Source organism: Brachycentrus maculatus, unplaced genomic scaffold, assembly GCF_059751285.1.
Source record: "Brachycentrus maculatus isolate JH-2025_06_01 unplaced genomic scaffold, ASM5975128v1 h1tg000572l, whole genome shotgun sequence".
Classification (NCBI taxonomy): domain Eukaryota; kingdom Metazoa; phylum Arthropoda; class Insecta; order Trichoptera; family Brachycentridae; genus Brachycentrus; species Brachycentrus maculatus.
Genome location: NW_028281312.1, coordinates 234,692 through 257,943, shown reverse-complemented (window position 1 = coordinate 257,943; position 23,252 = coordinate 234,692). Strand labels below are relative to the sequence as shown.

Below are 23,252 nucleotides of genomic sequence, written 5' to 3'. Positions count from 1 at the left end.
GGGTCATATACTAATCACAAGTAACCGCAAACCCAATTCCCATCTGTACAATGTTTTTTGGCATCTATTGCGCTCTACCAAAAAGTAAGCAAATAGAACGCTCGCAAGCGTCTCCCGCTCTCTACCGACAGTATGGAAAAGGACCCTAATTATACTCTGGCAGTCTGCCGCCCGACCCCCAGTATACTAATCACAAGTAGCCGCAACACCCAATTCCCATCTGTACAATGTTTGCAGGCGTCTCTCGCGCTCTACCTAAAGTAAGCAAATAGAACGCTTATAAGCGTCTCCCGCTCTCTACCAACAGTATGTAAAAGACGCTTTCAAGCGTTTCCCGCAAACAATGTGTAAAATTAATTTGAAGAATATGGAATTTTACATCATATTTTTATTTCATTTTTAAATTGGGCAAAATGATTAGTTTTTTATTATTACTACGATTGTAATGCAAGCATATCAATATGAAAATCTATATTTAATTTTATATATATATATATATATATATATATATATATATATATATATATATATATATATATATATATATATATATATATATATATATATATATATATATATATATATCGTAGTCATACAGGAGAAAGTGACCAAGTGCATTTCTTACAAAAACGTGATCATTGACTATTTGATATCTTACTGACTCAATATTGCCCTGGAAAATCCCAAAGGATTTTAACCTTGAAAGTATAATATATTGACTTGGTAAAAATGACTACCGACTAACTGATGACTAACTGCATTGATGTTTATTTTGTTGCCAAGCAATAGTGACTTAAATGGCCCTCCTGAACATTTTACACTTCAGTATTTGGTCACTTTCTCCTGTATGACTACGATATATAAACATCATTGTAAAATAGGGGCCAATTTTTAACACTAAATACTACATTAAAAAATATTATTTTTTACACATAAAAAATGGCCAAATGTAAAAGCAAATAAATAATTATTAAGCATGTTATTTTTCTTTTTAAATATCCACATTGATATGTCTGCATTTCAAGTAGGGTTGCCATATTTTTCCCAAATTACGTCAGGATATTTTTTTTAACAAAATAATAAAATATAAATATTTGCCTAATCAAAGAATTTAATATTTCAGAATTTTATTAATTTTTCTGGATCCAAAAATATATAGGGGATGCAAGCCATATGTTTTTTCACAAGTCGCTCACTCCTTTCAAGAACGTCATAAATCAAAAATCGTCAATTTTCAGTTGTGCATGTTTTCGGAATGCCCAGAAAATGTATACTCTACTGTCTTAATATGTCTACCCGTTTCAAAGCTAACCGCTTCTTTTTCAAGACTAATTAATACTTAATTATAATTAATCCGCCTCCGTAGTGTTACGGTCAGCGCGCTTGCCTACCGTTCTGGAGGTCCCGGGTTCGATTCTCAGGATTACATAAATATAAGTGATGTTTTCACTTAAATAATTATTCAATATTACCCTGGACTGGTACCTGAAACGGAAGGCTAATCACGTTTCCTTCGTGTGTTAATGATCAAGATGACACTGCATTTATACGATGCGGTGCCCTATGCACCGTTGGGGTGCGGATAAGGGTTCGAAAAAGAAGAAATTAAAATATTTATAGTGATTTCAAAACAAAGTTATATTTTAATCATAAAAAAAAGGATTTTTTAGAATCTTATTTTCAGAAACTGAAAAATTTGTTTGTCATTGGCGTATTGGGAAGAATGGCAACCCTGAATCAAATTGATGAAGTGTCGTAACTATGTATACAAATAAGACATGTAAAAAAATTACATTAGTGATATGAGCTGTCATCGACGGGCGATGAAACACTATGTTAAATCACAAATCATTGAAGCGTGATCCGCCTTACGATGAAGTGTCATGCCGATGGTCCAGGGGCGGCGATGAAGTGTAATGCCTTACGATGAAGTGTCATGCCGATGGTCCAGGGGCGGCGATGAAGTGTAATGCCTTACGATGAAACGCCGTCTCGCCGGAAGCGCAGTGTCGAGCCGTCATCGGGCCCGTTCCGGAGTGACGGGGCCTGTCGATGCGGCGTTGCGACGGCCGGCGGGCGATGAAGTGCTGGCCCATCGCCGGCGTGGGTCGAGGCTTCATCGCGGGCGCGATGAAGCGTGATATCTAGGGGACGCGCGGAACGATGATGTCTAAAAGTCAGCTATGGATATTTGGGCAAAGCCAATTAGCGTTTTGTCATCCAAATTTTCACTCGAACTTACTGATTCCTGTAACAGAAAATACATTTTTTGTGGAATTGTTATTGTACTTACATGTAATGACTGACTGTCTTCACTGCATCATATAAACGCAGTGTTACCTTGATCGTTAACACATGAAGGAAAGGTAGAATAGTAGAAATACATAGAAAAAAATATAAGCTAAGTATACATAGACAAATACATACAAGCTGCTCTCTGGCATTAAATTTGTTTTTCTCTTATCTATTGAAGATTTTAATTAACATACGAAGGAAAGGCGATCAGCCCTCCGCATCAGGTACCACTCCAGGGTAATATTGAATAAATATCAGTCATAAATCAAAAATCGTCAATTTCCAGTTGTGCACGTTTTCGGAATGCCCAGAAAATGTACTATATCCCAGCAAAAGAGGCATATTTTTAACTCAATATTTACCCGCTACAGGGCAGAAAGTGTTGTTTTTGCATTTTGAAGAAAAGGTATTGTTAATTTTTTTTTTAAAAATAAACTAAATATTTTTCAAATGAAGAAAAAACCTTCAGGTTTTACCTCAAAAGATCTGTTGCATAGTAAAAAGTTTAATAAGTGGCTTGATATTTATTTTTAATACATTGTGTTTTATTTTTAAACTTTAAAAACATTCTCCTGAAAAATCAAGTTTTTTGATTTATGACGTTCTTGAAAGGAGTGAGCGACATGTGCAACATTCTCATCTTCCGCTTGGTAAAAGGACTATTTTAGACCAGTCTATTTTTTCTCCTTCTTTGTGTAAGCCTTGTGGCCTGTTTTCTTGTCCTGTGTCCTTGAAAGGAGTGAGCGAATTATGGTAAGCCTACTTATGGACTAACACAAATCCGATGTCGGATAGGTCAATGCATGCCGATCAGTGTACCAATTTGGTTGGATATTGCATATTTCTAGTTGCAAATTTGACAAATCGGAATGTCGACTTACCAGCCTGAATGTGACGGAGCCCGGGTTGCCGGCGGCGGCGTTGTCGATGAGGCGGCACATGTTCTGCGCGATGGCGGTGACGTCTCGCGAGTCGATCAGCCCCGCGCCCTGCAGCTCCCCCGCGATGCCCATGGCCGAGTCCTTGCCCGGGCAGTACTCGAACCGGATGTCGTCCAGCTCCAGGTGGGCGTTCCTGCGACCGAGCCAAACTTGCTGACATACTGCGAGGAATGCGGGCACGTTGGTGACACGGCGGTGACAACAACATATCCGTAATTGTGTATATTAGGTGCAATCAAAGTTCACCAAACTTGCTGACATACTGTGAGGAATGCGGTTACGTTGATGACACGGCGGTGACAACAACGTAGCCAGAATCGTGTATATTAGGTGTAATAAAACATATTGTAAGGAATCCTCCCTTAGTGTTTCCCTCTACCTCCTTCCCTAAACTCCCTTTTTCCTTTGCCTTCCTTATTATCATCAATTTGTAATATGTTTTATTTTTTAATGTTCCAGCACTATCTACCCTCTGATTGCAAACAGCTATGTATGGTATCAAACGTTTTGACCAATATCACTAGTCTGTTTTTGGTTGAGAAAGATTGCTGGTGCACGCAGGTTTTTATAGACTCTCCTGATCCCCGTCCAGTCTCGTATATTCCGGAGCCAGGAGATCTGTCTTCTGCCCACACCTCGTGGACCCTCCATTAGTATGTTCTTAGTACGGGACGACCATTAACCTTTTAAACGCGTTAACTTTGTTCCTAAGAGACGCTCGTGCGCGGCTGTATTTTGCCGTTTTTTAAATGATTACTTTTATCATGTATTTAGTTATGAAACGATTTATTTTCCTAAACAAAAACGTTCAATGGGATTCATTGTGCCTTTTTGGTACTCTATAATACACGTGTGTCACATTATTCTTGAAATATATCGTAATATAAACAAATTAGATCGTAACATAAATAAATCAAAGCACGCATCGTGTGTCACTCTTACCCACTGGCGATGTGTAGCGTCGAGAGTGAGACAGATATAGGGCATGATTATGGCGCGGACTAATTACCGACCGCAAGAAAAATCAGGGATCTGTTGTTTTATTTATCCTTGTGATGTTACAAATTATTAGTCAGATATTTCAACAGATGTCATAAGGCCGAGGATTGACGTATTATTTTATCCAAAGTTCCACACCATGAAAAAATCCCTCCAAGTTGAACTGAGGTTCGAAACTTGGAGCAAAGTGAAAACACAAACGCTTATGTCAGCCGCGTATGGGGCATGTCTTGTTAAAACACATACGCTTATGCGAGCCGCGTGGATCCAGTTAAAAATGGATATTCTTTCCTTACCTAATTCTGAGAACCATGTTAATTGGTTCTAGGTCCTCGCTGTTGGCAGTAATTGACCTCTGCTCATACTCCGTTTCCTGAAAACAGTAAAGCCATACCTATATTAAATGTTTAAAAACACAAAAATGGCATAAAACAAGTCCAAAGCACCATATACATAATGGCATGATGGTATTTTGATATTATTTTTTGACATCTCATCAAAGATGAAGAAGAATATGGAAGTCTGGGCATTTACGGGGCTGACGACCGTCATAGGCTAGTTTAAGTGATCACTTTACACACCAAACAAACCAGCCTATGACGGTCATCAGCCCAGTAAATTCCCAGACTTCCATATTCTTCGTCATCTTTGATGAGATGACAAAAAATAATATGAAAATAATTCCTGTAATTGGAGATAATCCAGATTTTGTGAACAAGTATTTGGACACACTCAAAATGTTGTAAATTATTATTGTTTGAAATTTCAAAGTGTCCACTTCAAGAATAAAATTCCATTTGAAAGTTCGAAGTGTCCACTTCCAGGACAAAATCCCATTTGAAAGCTCAAAATGTCCACTTCAAGAATAAAATGCCATTTGAGAGTTCAAAGTGTCCACTTCAAGAATAAAATGCCATTTGAAAGTTCAAAGTGTCCACTTCAAGAACATAATGACAATTTGAGAGTTAAAAGAGCGGTGTGTCTCACGGGCTCGCTGTCGCTGGAGTCGGCCCGGTCCAGGTGGTTCATGGGGCGGCGGTCGGGGGAGGCGTCGCCGCGGCGGTACGGCGCGCCGCTGCTGTCCTCCTCCGCGTCCGCGTCCTCGTCCTCGGACCACAGCCACTCGCCGCTCACGGAGCGGTGCAGGCGGCCCGACGTGCCCGCCTGCCGCTGGCTGGCCTGCAAAACAAGGATGGGGGTATTGTGAATTAACACACAAGACAAAATGGCCTTTGGTTACATGGATTAAATTAACAATAAAAATGGGAGTCGAACACTCCAATTTATCGTTCCCAACATTTTAAATTTGTTGCCGACGGATGTTAGAGGTCAAAATAAAATATGGAACAAAGGCAAAATAAAGGAATGGGTAAATGATCAAGAGTTAAATTTATGAAAATTGTAAAATGTTTATATTCCTAATTTTTTTCTCTTTGTGTGTGTATATTAGGGTAAAATCGGTAAAAACAATAAAAAATGTATTAAAAAAGAACTCCACTGACAAGACACACAAGGTGGGTCTCTGCTAAAAAAAAAAAAGATCTAAATATGTATAAATTGTGATTTAAATAAATGTATACAAATAAAGATAAATTTTTTTTTTTAAATTTCATCCGATACATCGGCTTTCGGTACTCTGGCCAGAAATTCTACGATGGGAGAACAAAAGAGGTGTCGGAAGACCCCAAAAGAGATGGTCCGACGACATAGTCGCTGTGGGGGGGAGAAACTGTGATAGCCTGCAGTCTGGGGCTCATTTCACAACCTTGAAGGGGTAGAGAACTGTGATAGCCTGCAGTCTTCACAACCTTGAGGAGGTAGAAAACTGTGATAGCCTGCAGTCTTCACAACCTTGAGGAGGTAGAGAACTGTGATAGCCTGCAGTCTTCACAACCTTGAGGTGGTAGAGAACTGTGATAGCCTGCAGTCTTCACAACCTTGAGGTGGTAGAGAACTGTGATAGCCTGCAGTCTTTACAACCTTGAACGGGATAGAGAACTGTGATAGCCTGCAGTCTTCACAACCTTGAGGTGGTAGAGAACTGTGATAGCCTGCAGTCTTTACAACCTTGAACGGGATAGAGAACTGTGATAGCCTGCAGTCTTCACAACCTTGAGGATGTAGAGAACTGTGATGGCCTGCAGTCCGGGGGCCCATCTCTCGACCTAGGGGCCGCCTCACCTTGTGCACGCGCGTCTCCATGGTGGGCCCGGCGGCGAGCAGCGTCTGCGTGAGGTACTTGCGGTCCTTGGCCTTCTTGAAGAAGGGGTGCTTGAGCAGCTCGCCGGCCGTGGGGCGCTTGGCGGGGTCCTTCTGCAGGCACTGCCAGATCATCTTGCGGAAGGTCTTGCCGTAAGCGCGGTACTGCTCCTTGTCGCCGGCGCCTGCACAAAACGCAATCACACATCATTTATTGATTTTAGTTTTGCACTGACATTTCTTGGTAGTACTGCATTTTATAGAATAAAATAATAATAGTAATAAATAATAAAACCCTTATCCGCACCCCAATGGTGCATCGGGCACTGCGTCATATAACGCAGTGTTATCTTGATCGTTTACACATGAAGGAAAGGTGATCAGCCCTCCGCTTCAGGTACCAGTCCAGGGTAATATTGAATAAATATGAGAGTGAAAAAATCACTTATATTTATTTAACCTCCCCTGTGAATCGAACCCGGGACCTCCAGAACGGCAGCCGAGCGTGCTGACTATTACACTCTTTCAATACTACCCTGGACTGGTATATGACGCAGTGACCTATGCACCATTGGGGTGTGGATAAGGGTTTTATTATTTATTATTAATAAATGTTTCAAAATACTGTTTTTCATAAAAAGCACAGTAAGTCGGTACCGCGAGTTCTTACTCATATATCAGCGAGTTAATTTTGTTGTCTGTTAGTGACATGTTATTTCTTTCACTCTCATAAATGTGGTATTACCACAAGGAGAGAGCGAGACAAATAGAATACTCTACGATTCTCTCGCTTATCGAATGGCCCCCACCAGTTCTAATGTGTTCTAAAGGCAACTAGCCATAACTCAAGTTGCGGCTGTTTGGCGTAACACGGCTCAAAGCGTTCTCATAACTGGCCTCTATCATATACAATCAAAGATTTCCCTCTATCTCTTTCCTTTACCGAGATATTCACTTTCCAAATAGCCGCAAAATTGTATTAATTTGATAAGTGTTGGCGTAAAGCGTCACTTTAAATTCGTTTATCTCAAAACTACTGTTTTTAACTTGTGACTATATTTGCCTTTGCACATTAGAGTTGCCATGCAGTACTGCGCTGGGTAGGGCAGCACTGGGCTCTACCCGACCCAGTTTCTCCAGGGTATGCTTGGCTACAATAGTTTAGAGACTAGAAGGAATGTGTATTTGATTACGCATTTTTATCGATTGTTGCGCGGTATGATCGATAATCCTGAAAGTATCCAGAGCATTGGTCTGTATGTTCCCGATAGTTACCTATGACAGCGTCGGCATAGATTGTTTCACATTCCTATACACAGGACCAACCTGCCGATGGTTATGCCTGTAGGAAGAGCTACCGCTATGTTGAACAATATCACATTGGATATTGATCTGTTCCATGTGTCTGAAGGAGTTTTCCAAAGCGGGAATCTTCTACACCTTTAAGTCTTATTGCTTACTTTTAATATATACGCCTTGAATATTGTTTGTTATGTATATATTATTTTATTTATTGAATAAATTGAAATTGAAATTGAAAATTGAAATCTATGACGCACATGGTGGCGAGTAACTTGTAAGAAATGGTCAAGCTGTAAAGGTGAAAACTCTACAGCGGAGAATGAGTCGGTAGAATTGCTTTGATCTAGTCACCTGTGTCTAGGTTGGGGGGGTCGTTTTGCAGCGTCAGCATGAGTATCTTCATGGGCGGGTATTTGTGGTACGGAGCGGTTCCGGTGGCCATCTCTATGGCGGTGATGCCGAAGGACCAAATGTCAGCCTTGAAGTCGTATCCGTGATCCTGGAACATCAAAAATTCATCATTTTACGTATATATTTCAATTAGAAATTCATGGGAGGAGAATAGAATACCCATTGTTGAGTTGGATTGTAATTGCATAATGAAGCGGCTAAAATTAATAAATCTTAGGGGTAATTACTGATTTGGTCCTGTTAAGTAAAATTCTTAACAGCCCTGATCTCCTAAATCAAATAAAGCTTAGCGTGCGTCAAAGAGGTACTAGGCAAAAATCTGTATTCGCAGTATTTGTACATAATGCAAACTATGCCATGTTCTCTCCCACTCCGCGGCTTCACATGTTAGCCAATACTTTTGAAAGTATAGATTTATTTAATATATTGTTATCCACCTTGAAGTGTGTACTTTGTCAGCATTTCTTCTCCATGTTATAATGGATAAATGTAAACGTTGTGTTTCACTCTCTCTCGCTGCTCGCTGATAGTGTGTGAAGGAGACGTGTATTTACCAGTGCTTACTATTTGTTATTTTATTATTTTCTTATGTTGTTAGACTTTTTGTTTCTCTATTAGTATATGTATTCATTAGTGTATTTTTATATTAGATAGGTACCGTATATATGTATTATGTTAAAGGCTTTAGTCGTTCAATGAATAACTAAATAAATAAGAACCAATTTATATTTGTCCGCCTCCGTAGTGTAATGGTCAGCATGCTCGCCTACCGTTCTGGAGGTCCCGGGTTCGATTCCCAGGGGGGTTTAACAAATATAAGTGATTTTTTCACTCTTATATTTATTCAATATTACACTGGACTGGTACCTGAAGTGGAGCGCTGATCACCTTTCCTTCATGTGTAATCGATCGAGATAACACTGCGTTCATATGAGGCAGTGCCCTATGCACCATTGGGGTGCGGTAAGGGTTTTATTATTATTATATTAGCAGATATTGGATTATTCACTATTGAGGGTGAGGACTTATTCTTGTAAGTTCACAAGGGACTCTCACGAGAGGTGGTATCATACGCGATAAAAGTGCTGAAGGACACAATCCATCCAACCAATTATTTCAGGAAACTTTTGGAGCTATAAGAAATCTATTGCCGTCCATATTCTTCTTCATCTATGTTGAGATGTCAAAAAATAATATAATTCAGAAAATTAATATCTCATGCAATAGTACACAGTCTTTAATCAAAATAATAGGGCGAAAAATTACCAAAAGCAAAAGGCCAAATGGAACTTTTAATGTTATAGTAATACTTTGATATGAAATGCTACAATATCGCTCACTCCTTTCAAGAACGTCATAAATCAAAAAACTTGATTTTTCAGGAGAACGTTTTTAAAGTTCAAAAATATAATACAATTTATCAAAAATAAATATCAAGCCACTTAGTATTAAACTTTTTACTGTACAACAGATCTTTTTAGGTAAAACCTGAAGGTTTTTTCTCCATTTGAAAATATTTAGTATTTTATAAAAAATAGTTAAACAATACCTTTTCTTCAAAATGCAAAAACAACACTTTCTGCCGTGTACCGGGTAAATATTAAGTTAAAAATATGCCTCTTTTGCTGGGATATAATACATTTTCAGGGCATTCCGAAAACATGCACAACTGAAAATTGACAATTTTTTTATTTATGACGTTCTTGAAAGGAGTGAGCGATATGTGTTTGTGCGCCAATATTTATTTCCTAAAAATATGAATAGATCTAGCCAAAGAATGAATGATTTATTAGAAATCCCTGCATGAAATTCCTAGCATGTTTTAAACATTTTGTGTAGTTTTAAGTGTGTAAATGGTGCCTATGGTGGTGAAGGGTGGTATTGTTTGCATGCTGTAGTAGTGATTGTCCTGACGAAGAGACGGGTACGTCTCGAAACCGGTAGACGTAAAAATCTCGGTGAGTGGTTAGATACTAATATTATTAACATTTTTGTAAAAAAATAAATAAGATTAGGAAGAGTTCTTCAAGGCGGTATGGACTTGTGGAGCGAATGGATAACGAGAGAATGACTAAGAAAATACATGTGGCAAATGTGAGCGGGAGAACAGAACGAGGACGGCCAAAAAAGACTTAAAAAGGCACAATCAGATCTGATCATGCCAAGTGGTGGTGTCAAAAGTCTGAGGCGAGGAGAGTATGTCAGGACAGAAGAGTGTGGCATTCCATCCGTTCTGCATTTCATTCGGTGAGTGGTTAGATACTAATATTATTAACATTTTTGTAAAAAAATAAATAAGTAGAAATCCCTTTGTGCAAATCCAGACTCGCGCAAAGTCACTCATTTTTCATAGCTCCAAAACTCAGATGATCAAAACGGGAAAGATTAAGAAATACTAGGAGTTGCCAGATGCATTTTCTCCCCGGCGGAAAGTTGCGTCGTCTCTGTTGAGACCTCTCCACATTTTGACGGCAAACTTCCGGGATTTGAAGGCATTGAAAATAGCGAGATATCGACCTGTTCCATGACCTCCGGGGCCATCCAGCAGGGGGTGCCCACGAACGTGTGGCGGACCTTCTGTCGCGACATGTCCTGCCCGGTGGACAGCCACGCCGACACGCCGAAGTCTGCTATCTGCACAGCGCCGTCCTCGCCCAGCAGGATGTTGCCCGCCTTTATGTCCCTGAATGCGGAAAATAACAATATTATTCTCCCTCTCTCTCTCTCTCTGTCTCTCTCTTTCATAGCTATATAAATAAAAATGTAAATATAATAAAATTACAACTATCTAGTTTTGTCCGCCTCCGTAGTGTAATGGTCAGCAAACTCAGCTACCGTACTGGAGGTCCCGGGTTCGATTCCCAGGGGGGGGGGTCAAATAAATAAAAGTGATTTTTTCACAATAGTATTTATTTAATATCACCCTGGACTGGTACCTAAAGCGGAGGGCTGATCACCTTTCCTTCATGTGTTAACGATCAAGATAACACTGCGTTTATATAGTGCAGTGCCCTATGCACCATCGGGTGCGGATGAGGGTTTGAAGAATAAGAATATAGTTTTTTCCACATAAATTTTGTTTGACCACCGACCGGGTTTCCTTATAACCGACATCATCAGACTGGTCTGATGATGTCGGTTACAACTGGTTCCCTACAACTCCTTCCAAATTAAATGAAATGAACCCGAATTCCAAATAAGAACACCGTGTAGTGTTATATATATAAATATGTCGCTCACTCCTTTCAAGAACGTCATAAATCAAAAATCGTCAATTTTCAGTTGTGCATGTTTTCGGAATGCCCAGCAAAAGCTGCATATTTTTAACTTAAAATTTACCCGCTACAGGGCAGAAAGTGTTGTTTTTGCATTTTGGAGAAAAGATATTGTTTAATTATTTTTTTAAATAAACTAAATATTTTACAAATAGAGAAAAAAACCTTCAGGTTTTACCTAAAAAGATCTATTGCACAGTAAAATGTTCAGTAAGTGGCTTGATATTTATTTTTAATACATTGTATTATATTTTTAAACTTTAAAAACGTTCTCCTGAAAAATCAAGTTTTTTGATTTATGATGTTCTTGAAAGGAGTGAGCGATGTATTAAAATAATGCTTGACATAGGAAGAAATAAGCACAAAAATTAGCGCGTTCAATGCAATGTTTAATGGATGGGCTATTAAGGCGCCGAGTGGCCGGCTTCCGGGAGAGGCTGATGAAGAGCTCCGACCTCATCATAAAGCGGCTTGTGGACCACAGTGCTGCCGCATGTCCAGCCAGTGAGCTAATCTTCATCTACTACATCTCTCCAAAAAATTTACTTTAATTTTTAATTTTTTTTCTTTCGCTGTTTCTTTTTATTAATTTTATTTTTATTTATTATTGTAATTTTAATTTCATTTTATAAAAAAAAATGTCGTAAGACATATCGCTCACTCCTTTCAAGAACGTCATAAATCAAAAAACTTGATTTCTCGGGAGAATGTTTTTAATGATTTAAAATATAATGCAATGTATTAAAAATAAATACTAAGCCACTTATTGAACTTTTTACTGTGCAACAGATCTTTTTAGGTAAAACCTGAAGGTTTTTTCTCCATTTGAAAAATATTTAGTGTATTTAAGAAAATAATTAAACAATACCTTTTCTTCAAAATGAAAAAACAACACTTTCTGCCCTGTAGCGGGTAAACATTAAGTTAAAAATATGCCGCTTTTGCTGGGATATAGTACATTTTCTGGGCATTCCGAAAACATGCACAACTGAATATTGACGATTTTTGATTTATGACGTTCTTGAAAGGAGTGAGCGATATATGGCTGACTAATTATTGCACCCACCACTTAGTCAAGCTGGAATAAGGATTTATTATTTTCTTCTTCTTCTTCTTCTTATTATAGGCCTTGTGGCCTGTTTTTAAGAGGGATTAGCCTCCTGCGACGTCGATTCCCAGCTATCGGCCCATCTCTTTGGTGGTCGGCCCGGAAGTCGTCTATGTACCATGGGGTTGGCCGTACAGTGCGATGTGAGGGAGTCTGGATGGTTCCATTCTCCTCACACGCGCTTACCATTGTCTCCTTCGTTGCCTTCCCCACCTAACGACATCTTCCATCTCGCATATTTTAGATTTATTTATTATTTGTATTATTATTATTATTATTATGCGCTAATTTTGTACGGTCGGTCTGGCTAGCACAGCATTGGAGAGCGCGACCACCCAAGCCAGAAAACAGGTAAATATAAAAAGAACGATGAACGTTTCATATCAATTTATTGTTTCGGCATTAACTTTGTGGTAAGACATGTTACAATGATTAAAGAAAACACTTCGTTTTTTACCACTTGAGTTTTATTATAGACTACATGTTTCAGAAGTTAAACTTCCGTCATTCAGGTCTGTGTAATAACTAAAATATAAAATATAAAATTGTTCTATAAATAAGGAGAGGGGAAGGGACGGAGTTTGAAAACAAAGGAAAAATGGAAAGCAATGGCGAAGAATTTTGAAACAATATATTATTTAATAAATCATTATTAGAATTCAGGTTTTTTTGGATTTCTACATTTTCAAGACAATTCATAATTTGGCCTTTATACCATTGCTTTCCATTTTTCCTTTGTTTTCAAACTCCGTTCCTTGACTAACCCCTTCCCCTTACTTTCCCCTCTCCTTATTTATAGAACAATTTTATATTTTAAATTTTAGTTATTATACAGACCTGAATGATGGAAGTTTAACTTCTGAAACATGTAGTCTATAATAAAACTCAAGTGGTAAAAAACAAAGTATTTTCTTTAATCATTGTTTCATATCAAGTCGAGACACCTATAATATTCCATATTCTTCTCTTATCTTGAAATATCAACACGAGGACATTATCCCTTCCTCCCCACTCACCTGTGTATCTGCCCGTTGCTGTGGAAGTACTCCAGCCCCTTGAGGACCTCCTTCAGGACCGTGGCGATGGTGGCCTCGTCAAACACGCCGTGCTTGCAGTTCGCCACCCGCATCTTGTGCTTGATGACGTCCAGCAGACTGCCGCCTGACAACAATATCATATCGCTCACTCCTTTCAAGAACGTCGTAAATAAAAAATCGTCCATTTTCAGTTGTGCATGTTTTCGGAATGCCCAGAAAATGTACTATATCCCAGCAAAAGATGCATATTTTTAACTTTATATTTACCCGCTACAGGGCAGAAAGTGTCGTTTTTGCATTTTGAAGAAAAGGTATTGTTTAATTATTTTTTTTAAATAAACTAGTTATTTTTCAAATGGAGAAAAAACCTTCAGGTTTTACCTAAAAAGATCTGTTGCACAGTAAAAAGTTCAAAAAGTGGCTTGATATTTATTTTTAATAAATTGTATGTGTGTGGTAAGTTTTAATAATTCCAACTCGTTGTTCGTTTGTTGAGTAATGCATTATCGTAAATGGTAAACATTTAACTAATATTATGACACTTCAGACGACAGCTGAGTTCGACAGGCGTCGAATGCCAGCGCTTTCAACTAGAAACCACGAAATGAATGACCCTGTATGTTAGATATCCATCTCATCCTGGCGAGCAGGAACCCTATTATGTACAGACTGTTAGTTCTTCTTCTTCTTCTTCTTATTATAGGCCTTACGGCCTGTTTTTAAGAGGGATTAGCCTCCTGCGACGTCGATTCCCAGCTATCGGCCCATCTCTTTGGTGGTCTGCCCGGGAGTCGTCTACCATGGGGTTGGACGTACAATGCGATGTGGGGGAGTCTGGATGGTTCCATTCTCCTCACATGCGCATACCATTGCGCATATATTGCACTGTTAGTTGTTTTTTTTAAATTAAATGGAATAAATTAATAGTTTATCTTTACAATTTATAGTCTATCATATTTTATAATTAAGAATTCAATTAACTTGACATTGGCAAATGCAATGTGTTACATGTGCAACGCCATTCTATATTTTTTTAAAAAGTAAAAAAACAAAAAGAATATTCTCAATATTATTAATATTTAAAGCATTTACTTTGTGGTTAGTCATTTTTACTTTTATGTATTTTTTTTTTACAAAAATGTTAGTAATATTAGTATATAACCAGTCACCGAGATTTTCATATCTACCGGTTTCGAGACATACCCGCCTCTTCGTCAGGACAATCACTACCACAGCACGGCTGTCCAAATTTAAAACACAGTAAGGGAGTAGAGTCTACTTAGTCCATAAATGCAAAAAAAACCTACTACAAAAAAATAAGTCCCTTACTGTGTTTTAAATTTGGACAGCCGAGCATGCTAACAATACACTACCCTTCACTACCATAGCACTATTTACACACTTAAAAAAAACTAACTAACCAACCATCACACCGCTTCCCCGCAGGGGTAGGCAGAGAGAATCGAACGCCACACCACTCTGTCCTTGCAAACATTCTTTGCCTCTTCTACATTCATGCATCTCCTCATACATACCCGACGATTATTACGACTCCTGACCCGGCCGCTTTCAAGTATTTGACATACCTGATTGTGCCAAGTTTTCCTCGGTCGTCCTCTGCTTCTTTTTCCAACTACATTCGCCTCATAAATTTGTTTAACCGTTCTTTCTTCACTCATACGCTCCACATGTCCAAACCATCTCAACACACCTTTCTTAATTTTATCGATAATGCTAATCTCAGCCTTACATTCTTTCCTTATTTCATCATTCGAACATCTATCAAACATCGTTTTGCCACACATTCGTCTTACACATTTTACACACTTAAACCTACACAAAATGTTTAACGCATGCGATTTTTGGTTGACCCGATGACCAAAATGCACTAAAGATTTCAGCACAGATATGCGTTACGAGCCAAGGTTAAACATTGCATGTTTAACCTTGGCTCATAAGGCATGTATGTACTGAAAACTTAAGTGCATGTTGGTCTTCGGGTCGGCCAAAAATCGCATATCGCTCACTCTTTTCAAGAACGTCATAAATCAAAAATCGTCAATTTTTAGTTGTGCATGTTTTCGGAATGCCCAGAAAATGTACTATATCCCAGCAAAAGAGGCATATTTTTAACTTTATATTTATCCGCTACAGGGCAGAAAGTGTTGTTTTTGCAGTTTGAAGAAAAGGTATTATTTAATAATTTTTTTAAATATACTAAATATTTTTTGAATGTACAAAAAACCTTCAGGTTTTACTTAAAAAGATCTGTTGCATATGAAAAAGTTAAATAAGTGGCTTGATATTTATTTTTAACACATGGTATTATATTTTTAAACATTAAAAACGTTCTCCTGAAAAATTAAGTTTTTTGATTTATGACGTTCTTGAAAGGAGTGAGCGATATGTTAAACAACTCGTATAGTTTTAAGTGTGTAAATGGTGCTATGGTGGTGAAGGGTGGTATTGTTTGCATGCTGTGGTAGTGATTGTCCTGACGAATAGACGGGTACGTCTCGAAACCGGCAGACATAAAAGTCTCGGTGAGTGGTTAGATACTAATATTATTAACATTTTTTGTAAAAAAACAAATGCTTTTCAATTGGTCATCCACATTTGTGGTCGAGCCGCGTTCGGCTCGCGAGTCGCGGTTAGCTCACTTCTGGAACAGGGTATTGAAATAAAGACTCCAGGATATGGGAGTGCGTGTACCTTCTAATAACCTCAAAATCAGCCACAGCTCCTCCTTCACCACAAAGCTCGTGTAGTATGTGACCACATTCTCGTGGTTACAGCTGGACATAGCCTGAAATCAAAACAACAACATGTTTTTCAGATCAACCGACTAAAAACAGAATGCCACATCGGAGCCGATTGAAAATAAGAACTTATGATACTTTGTCAGTTTATAACTCACAAAGTGAAAACTAAAAAAACTAACCATCACGCCGCTTCTCCGCAGGGGTAGGCAGAGAGAATAGAACGCCACACCACTCTGTCTTTGCAAATATTCTTCGCCTCTTCCACGTTCATGCATCTCCTCATACATACCCGCCGATTGTTACGACTCCTAACCTGACCACTTTCAAGTATTTGGCATACCTGATCGTGCCATGTTTTTCTCGGTCTTCCTCTGCTCTTTTTTCCACTTACATTCGCCTCGTAAATTTGTTTTACCGTTCTTTCCTCACTCATTCGTTCTACATGTCCAAACCATCTCAACGCACCTTTCTCAATTTGATCGATAATGCTTATCTGGGCTTTGTTATTCGCACATCTATCATACATCGTTTTGTCGCACATTCTTCTCAGAGATCGCATTTCGACTGCATTCAGTTTACTTTCATTCACAAAGTGACCTTGCTATTAAATCAGTATGTATCTAATTATACTAAATTATTAAATTCTTTTCATTTTTTGACATCTCATCAAAGATGAAGAAGAATATTGAAGTCTGGGCATTTACGGGGCTGACGACAGTCATAGGCTGGTTTAAGTGATCGCTTTACACACGTGTAACATTCACCAATTTTACTCATTATTGACAACCACACTACTCAAATTCTTGGAAGTTCTATACATATGAACCAATTTTGAAACATTGTTCTTGAATCACTAGATCTTCACTAGAGACATCTATTGGTGAGATTACTAGATTCTTCCATATTCTTCTTCATCTTTGATGAGACGTAAAAAATAATATGAAAGTAACTCCTGTAATTGGAGATAATCTAGATTTTGTGAACAAGTATTTGGACACACACAAAATGTTGCAGAAAAAGGTAATACCAAATAACTCTTTTTTTATTATTTAGTTATGATTTTTATTAGGCGGTAGAATATTATGTAGAATATTACTTTGTCCGCCACCGTAGTGTAATGGTCAGCACGCTCGGCTACCGTTCTGGAGGTCCCGGGTTCGATTCCCAGGGAGGGTCAAATAAATATAAGAGTGTCGATGAACAATGGTTGAGTGGAAATGCAGTGATTGACCATTCCCCGTAAATGTCTTTGCACTGTTCCATGTCTGTCTGTTGCAGGCGATGCTTCAACTTTTGTATCCCCAAGTCATAATATTCTTCTTCAAACCCTCATCCGCACCCAATGGTGCATAGGGCACTGCATCATATAAACGCAGTGTTATCTTGATCGTTTACACATGAAGGAAAGGTGATCAGCCCTCCGCTTCAGGTTACCAGTCAGGGTATTGAAAGCTGTCCCACCGCATGACCAGATCTGATACAGAAGCATCTAGGCTTCCTGACAGATGTGCTCTTGCAAAGCAATTTTTTTTGTTGAACTAAGTTGCGAAATTGATTGAAAATTTGAAACAACATAAAATTGTATCCCGATTTTACTGTGAATTTACATTTAAAAGCTTTCAATATCCCTGTCACTACCAATCTAAGTAAATACAAGTTTGTAAATCCGTCACCAAATTTTCTAGAAGTACCAGTCCAGGGTAGTATTGAATAAATATTAGAGTGAAAAAATCACTTATATTTATTTGACCCCCCCTTGGGAATCGAACCCGGGACCTCCAGAACGGTAGCCGAGCGTGCTGACCATTACACTACGGAGGCGGAATGAACATTAATTATAACATCAAAATAATACAAAGAATATGACGAATTATTTTTTGAGATCTCATCAAAGATGAAGAAAAATATGGAAGTCTGGGCATTTACGAGGCTGACGACCGTCATAGGCTGGTTTAAGTGATCACTTTACACACGTGTAACATTCACCAATTCTACCCATTATTGACAACCACACTACTCAAATACTTGGAAGTTCTATATGTATGAACCAATTTAGAAACCTTGTTCTTGAATCACTAGAACTTCACTAGAGACATCCACTGGTGAAACGTAAAGAAGCATTTTACTAAGCAGAAACTCTTATATTAGTATGTGAGGTCCGAATCCTGGATATCAATCACACACATGAGAAACAAAAATGTTGTAAATATGACAAAGTCGGCTATACAAGGGTTAAGAATTATTTTGCGTTAAATGCGATTATTTGCGAAATATGTGTACGGCCACCAGAAATGGCCGGTCTGGTATAAATAATTGAAAGGCGGATAAATAATTGAAAAATAGACTGAATGCATCTTTTCATTAATTGGTTCGGCTGTCAAAGTACTTTTTATACCTGTATTTCTTTGAGCAGCTTTTCTTATAAATAATTGAAAAACAGACTGAATGCATCTTTTCATTAATTGGTTCGGCTGTCAAAGTACTTCTTATACCTGTATTTCTTTGAGCAGCTTTTCTTATAAATAATTGAAAAACAGACTGAATGCATCTTTTCATTAATTGGTTCGGCTGTCAAAGTACTTCTTATACCTGTATTTCTTTGAGCAGCTTTTCTTATAAATAATTGAAAAACAGACTGAATGCATCTTTTCATTAATTGGTTCGGCTGTCAAAGTACTTCTTATACCTGTATTTCTTTGAGCAGCTTTTCTTATAAATAATTGAAAAACAGACTGAATGCATCTTTTCATTAATTGGTTCGGCTGTCAAAGTACTTCTTATACCTGTATTTCTTTGAGCAGCTTTTCTTATAAATAATTGAAAAACAGACTGAATGCATCTTTTCATTAATTGGTTCGGCTGTCAAAGTACTTCTTATACCTGTATTTCTTTGAGCAGCTTTTCTTATAAATAATTGAAAAACAGACTGAATGCATCTTTTCATTAATTGGTTCGGCTGTCAAAGTACTTCTTATACCTGTATTTCTTTGAGCAGCTTTTCTTATAAATAATTGAAAAACAGACTGAATGCATCTTTTCATTAATTGGTTCGGCTGTCAAAGTACTTCTTATACCTGTATTTCTTTGAGCAGCTTTTCTTATAAATAATTGAAAAACAGACTGAATGCATCTTTTCATTAATTGGTTCGGCTGTCAAAGTACTTCTTATACCTGTATTTCTTTGAGCAGCTTTTCTTATAAATAATTGAAAAACAGACTGAATGCATCTTTTCATTAATTGGTTCGGCTGTCAAAGTACTTCTTATACCTGTATTTCTTTGAGCAGCTTTTCTTATAAATAATTGAAAAACAGACTGAATGCATCTTTTCATTAATTGGTTCGGCTGCCAAAGTACTTCTTATACCTGGATTTCTTTGAGCAGCTCTTCCATAGAGGTGTTCCATTTCTCCAGATTGATCCTCTTGATGGCGCATTTCTCCGAGCGTGGTTTGCAAAAAGCCGAGTACACAATGGCCGTGGCGCCGATTCCTGCAAATAATTCATCAAAAAACAAATTAAAACCAACTAAATAAATGAGCTAAAGGGCTTTTCTAAAGGGATGGAAAGATTGATAAAGACATAGAAAGGAGAGTGAATGCTGAGAAGTGGTATATTCAAGTGTTTAATTTTAATAAAAGACAAATATTGTTGATGTCTATTTGACTGGTTGATAAAGAAAATTTCTATTATTTGATAAAAACATGTAATGTAAGTTTATTATTTAGTATATGTTTGTCCGCCTCCGTAGTGTAATGGTCAGCACGCTCGGCTACCGTTCTGGAGGTCCCGGGTTCGTTTCCCGGGGGGAAAAAATATAAGTGATTTTTTCACTCTTATATTTATTCAATATTTCCCTGGACTGGTTGGTATCTGAAGCGGCTGATCACCTTTCCTTCATGTGTTAACGATCAAGATAACACTGTGTATATATGATGCAGTGCCCTATGCACCATTAGGGTGCTGATAAGGGTTTGAATGAATGAATTATTATAGAGTTATACTTTTATGTACATGACAGTTTATTTTTGAATGCTGGGAACAAAGTGAATGGTGCACTGAAATCAGTTATAGCAAATAAAAACCTATCAGCGGAAGCTTAACTGGCAGTGCACAACGGAGTCCTGGTTCCAACTCTAATGTATGGAAGTGAAACATGGAGTTGGCAAAAGAAGGATGAAAGTAGACTGAATGCAGTCGAAATGCGATCTCTCAGAAGAATGTGCGACAAAACGATGTATGATAGATGTTTGAATAGTGAAATAAGGAAGGAATGCAGAGCTGAGATAAGCAGTATCGATAAAATTGAGAAAGGTGTGTTGAGATGGTTTGGACATGTAGAACGAATGGCTGAGGAAAGAATGGTAAAACAAATTTACGAGGCGAATGTAAACCCCTGGGAATCGAACCCGGGACCTCCAGTACGGTAGCCGAGCGTGCTGACCATTACACTACGGAGACGGACAAGGTATTCATCATACCGCGCAACAATTGATAAAAATGCGTAATCAAATACATATTCCTTCTAGTCTCTAAACTATTGTAGCCAAGCATACCCTGGAGAAACTGGGTCGGGTAGAGCCAAGGATAATAGCCGTACTCTCTCATGTAGAGATACCTCAAAAACTTCTTTTGGACTTTCGCCACCATAAGAGAGTATCTAAGCTCATGAGCCCCAAATCATCGAGCCACTCACTAAATATACTGCGTCTGCCCCCATTGTGTAATGGTCAGCACGCTCAGCTACCGTACGGGAGGTCCCGGGTTCGATTCCTAGGGGTAGGGATCATATAATGAAAAGTGATTTTTCCACTCTAGTATTTATTCAATATTACCCTGGACAGGTACCTGAAGCGGAGGTCTGATCACCTCTCCTTTGTGTGTTAACGATCAAGATGGCACTGCGTTTATATGATGCAGTGCTCTATGCACCTTCGGGTGCTGATAAGGGTTTGAAAAAGAAGAAGATATACTGTATTTTTTTTAAACCAATTGTGAATCATATTCGAGGTTCTACTATTATACTAATTAAGGACACGGTTTGAAGGTAGGCATGCAATTTGATATGTCGCTTACTCCTTTCAACAACGTCATATATCTGAAAACTTGATTTTTCAGGAGATTGTTTTTAATGTTTAAAAATATAATAAAATGTATTAAAAATAATTATCAAGCCACTTATTGAACTTTTTACTGTGCAACAGATCTTTTTAAGTAAAACCTGAAGGTTTTTTTCTCCATTTGAAAAACATTTAGTATATTCAAAAAATAATTAAGCAATACCTTTTCTTCAACACTTTCTGCCCTGTAGCGGGTAAATATTAAGTTAAAAATATGCCTCTTTTGCTGGGATATAGTACATTTTCTGGGCATTCCGAAAACATGTACAACTGAAAAATTGACGCTTTTTGATTTATGACGTTTTTGAAAAGAGGGAGCAATATGTGTGATCATTATCTATTAAATCAGTATTTTTCGATAACGCCCCCCCTGTAGGCTTTCTAGAAGACTTTTAAAGGACATAAGAAGCCCAAAGAGACAGATAGAAATGATAAGAAGTAATACATATATTTTTATTCCTTCCCTCTTTCTATGATGGAACATTCCGGCAATTTTATTTTTCGCTTTGATGAGAAATTTTGATAGGGGGGCGCCAGACTACAAAAGCTCGGGAACCTGTGTATTAAATGGTTAGAAAACTATGAAAAATTATTGTTTCTTTAACATAATTCATGTTCCCTGATTCTTGATCGGGTCGGAGTCGGATCTAGCTGACTAATTTAACTAAAATAATAATAATAATAAATTTGGATAACTTATATATCGCCATTTTCGTAAAATATACCTCAAGGGCGCTTCCCTAACTAAATACTAATCCCTTTCACTGTCTACACCGGGGTACTTCTAGAAAATTTGGTGACGGATTTACAAACTTGTATTTATTTAGATTGGTAGTGACAGGGATATTGAAAGCTTTTAAATGTAAATTCACAGTAAAATTGGGATACAATTTTATATTGTTTCACATTTTCAATAAATTTCGCAACTTAGTTCAACAAAAAAAATTGCTTCGCAAGAGCAGATCTGTCAGGAAGCCTAGATGCTTCTGTATCAGATCTGGGCATGCGGTGGGGCAGCTTTCAATATGATTTTTTATTTTTATTTTCTGGAAGTCATACCAATGTATGAAGTTTTAGAGTCCATTTGTACATATGGAAATATTGCAAAATAGGTTTGTTGCAAACAGCTGATGCGGCGTTGCCAAAACTGCAAACACAGCCTGTATTTTATATAGAAAGCACTGCTCTAGCCCATTTTTGTCCGACAATCGCAGACAGTGGAAATCAGTCACGGCACGGCGATCATGGGACCGTTGCGAAATTTCATTATTTGAACCTTTTTTTAAAGCGCGTTGCGCAATTGGATCTGTGTGTAATATACACAAGCTATGTACACAAGAAATCGGCTATATTTGCTCAATCGAAACGGGTTATTTGAACATCACTGCAAACACGATGGGAAATTCAACACCGACACTGCCGGCAAATATTGTCACACGACAACGCGAGTTATGTCATAAAAAAAACCTGGACCTCCGTTACGCGTCACACTGCAAGGTTTCCGCATACAAAAACCCGGAAAGCTCGCACAAGCGACAATCAAACAAAAATAAGCGGAAAAAAACATTTGACACGGCGGAATACCGGAGTTTTATGCGCTGGGCGAAAATATAAAATTCCGTTTGCCGTTTCGCCCGACGATCCCGGCGTGGGGTTTTTTTTAATAACGGCGGACGAAGGAGCGATGTTTGATTTTGTTAATAATACACACCGATAACGTCTCGCAGCTCGTAATCATCTTTAGTATTCGGCCAGACGACCGAAGTTCGAACGGGACCGGCAGCCATTTCGCTGATAAGTGGACT

At 38.1% G+C, this 23,252-nt stretch overlaps 1 protein-coding gene across 1 annotated transcript; it reads right to left on the bottom strand.

Moving 5' to 3' along the window:
• Window positions 1-982: 982 nt before the first annotated feature.
• fray (oxidative stress responsive kinase frayed) lies at window positions 983-23,252 on the bottom strand. Its single transcript, XM_088273392.1, has 11 exons — window positions 23,159-23,252; window positions 19,695-19,819; window positions 16,280-16,373; window positions 13,547-13,691; window positions 10,665-10,830; window positions 8,088-8,235; window positions 6,417-6,619; window positions 5,223-5,414; window positions 4,532-4,608; window positions 3,177-3,369; window positions 983-2,248 (listed from the first exon to the last, which is right to left on the bottom strand). Exons 1-11 carry the CDS (start codon window positions 23,232-23,234, stop codon window positions 2,171-2,173), a joined length of 1,497 nt encoding a protein of 498 aa, XP_088129518.1. The 5' UTR covers window positions 23,235-23,252; the 3' UTR covers window positions 983-2,170.

What these genes read in the sequence shown, in the direction of transcription:
- fray (XM_088273392.1), bottom strand. Translation starts at nt 23,234, where the DNA reads ATGGCTGCCGGTCCCGTTCGAACTTCGGTCGTCTGGCCGAATACTAAA. An exon ending in CCCCCCCAACCTAGACACAG is followed by an intron (nt 6,620 to 8,087) that starts GTGACTAGATCA and finishes CGTTTTGTGCAG; the next exon opens with GCGCCGGCGACAAGGAGCAG. An exon ending in TGGAGACGCGCGTGCACAAG is followed by an intron (nt 5,415 to 6,416) that starts GTGAGGCGGCCC and finishes CTTGTTTTGCAG; the next exon opens with GCCAGCCAGCGGCAGGCGGG.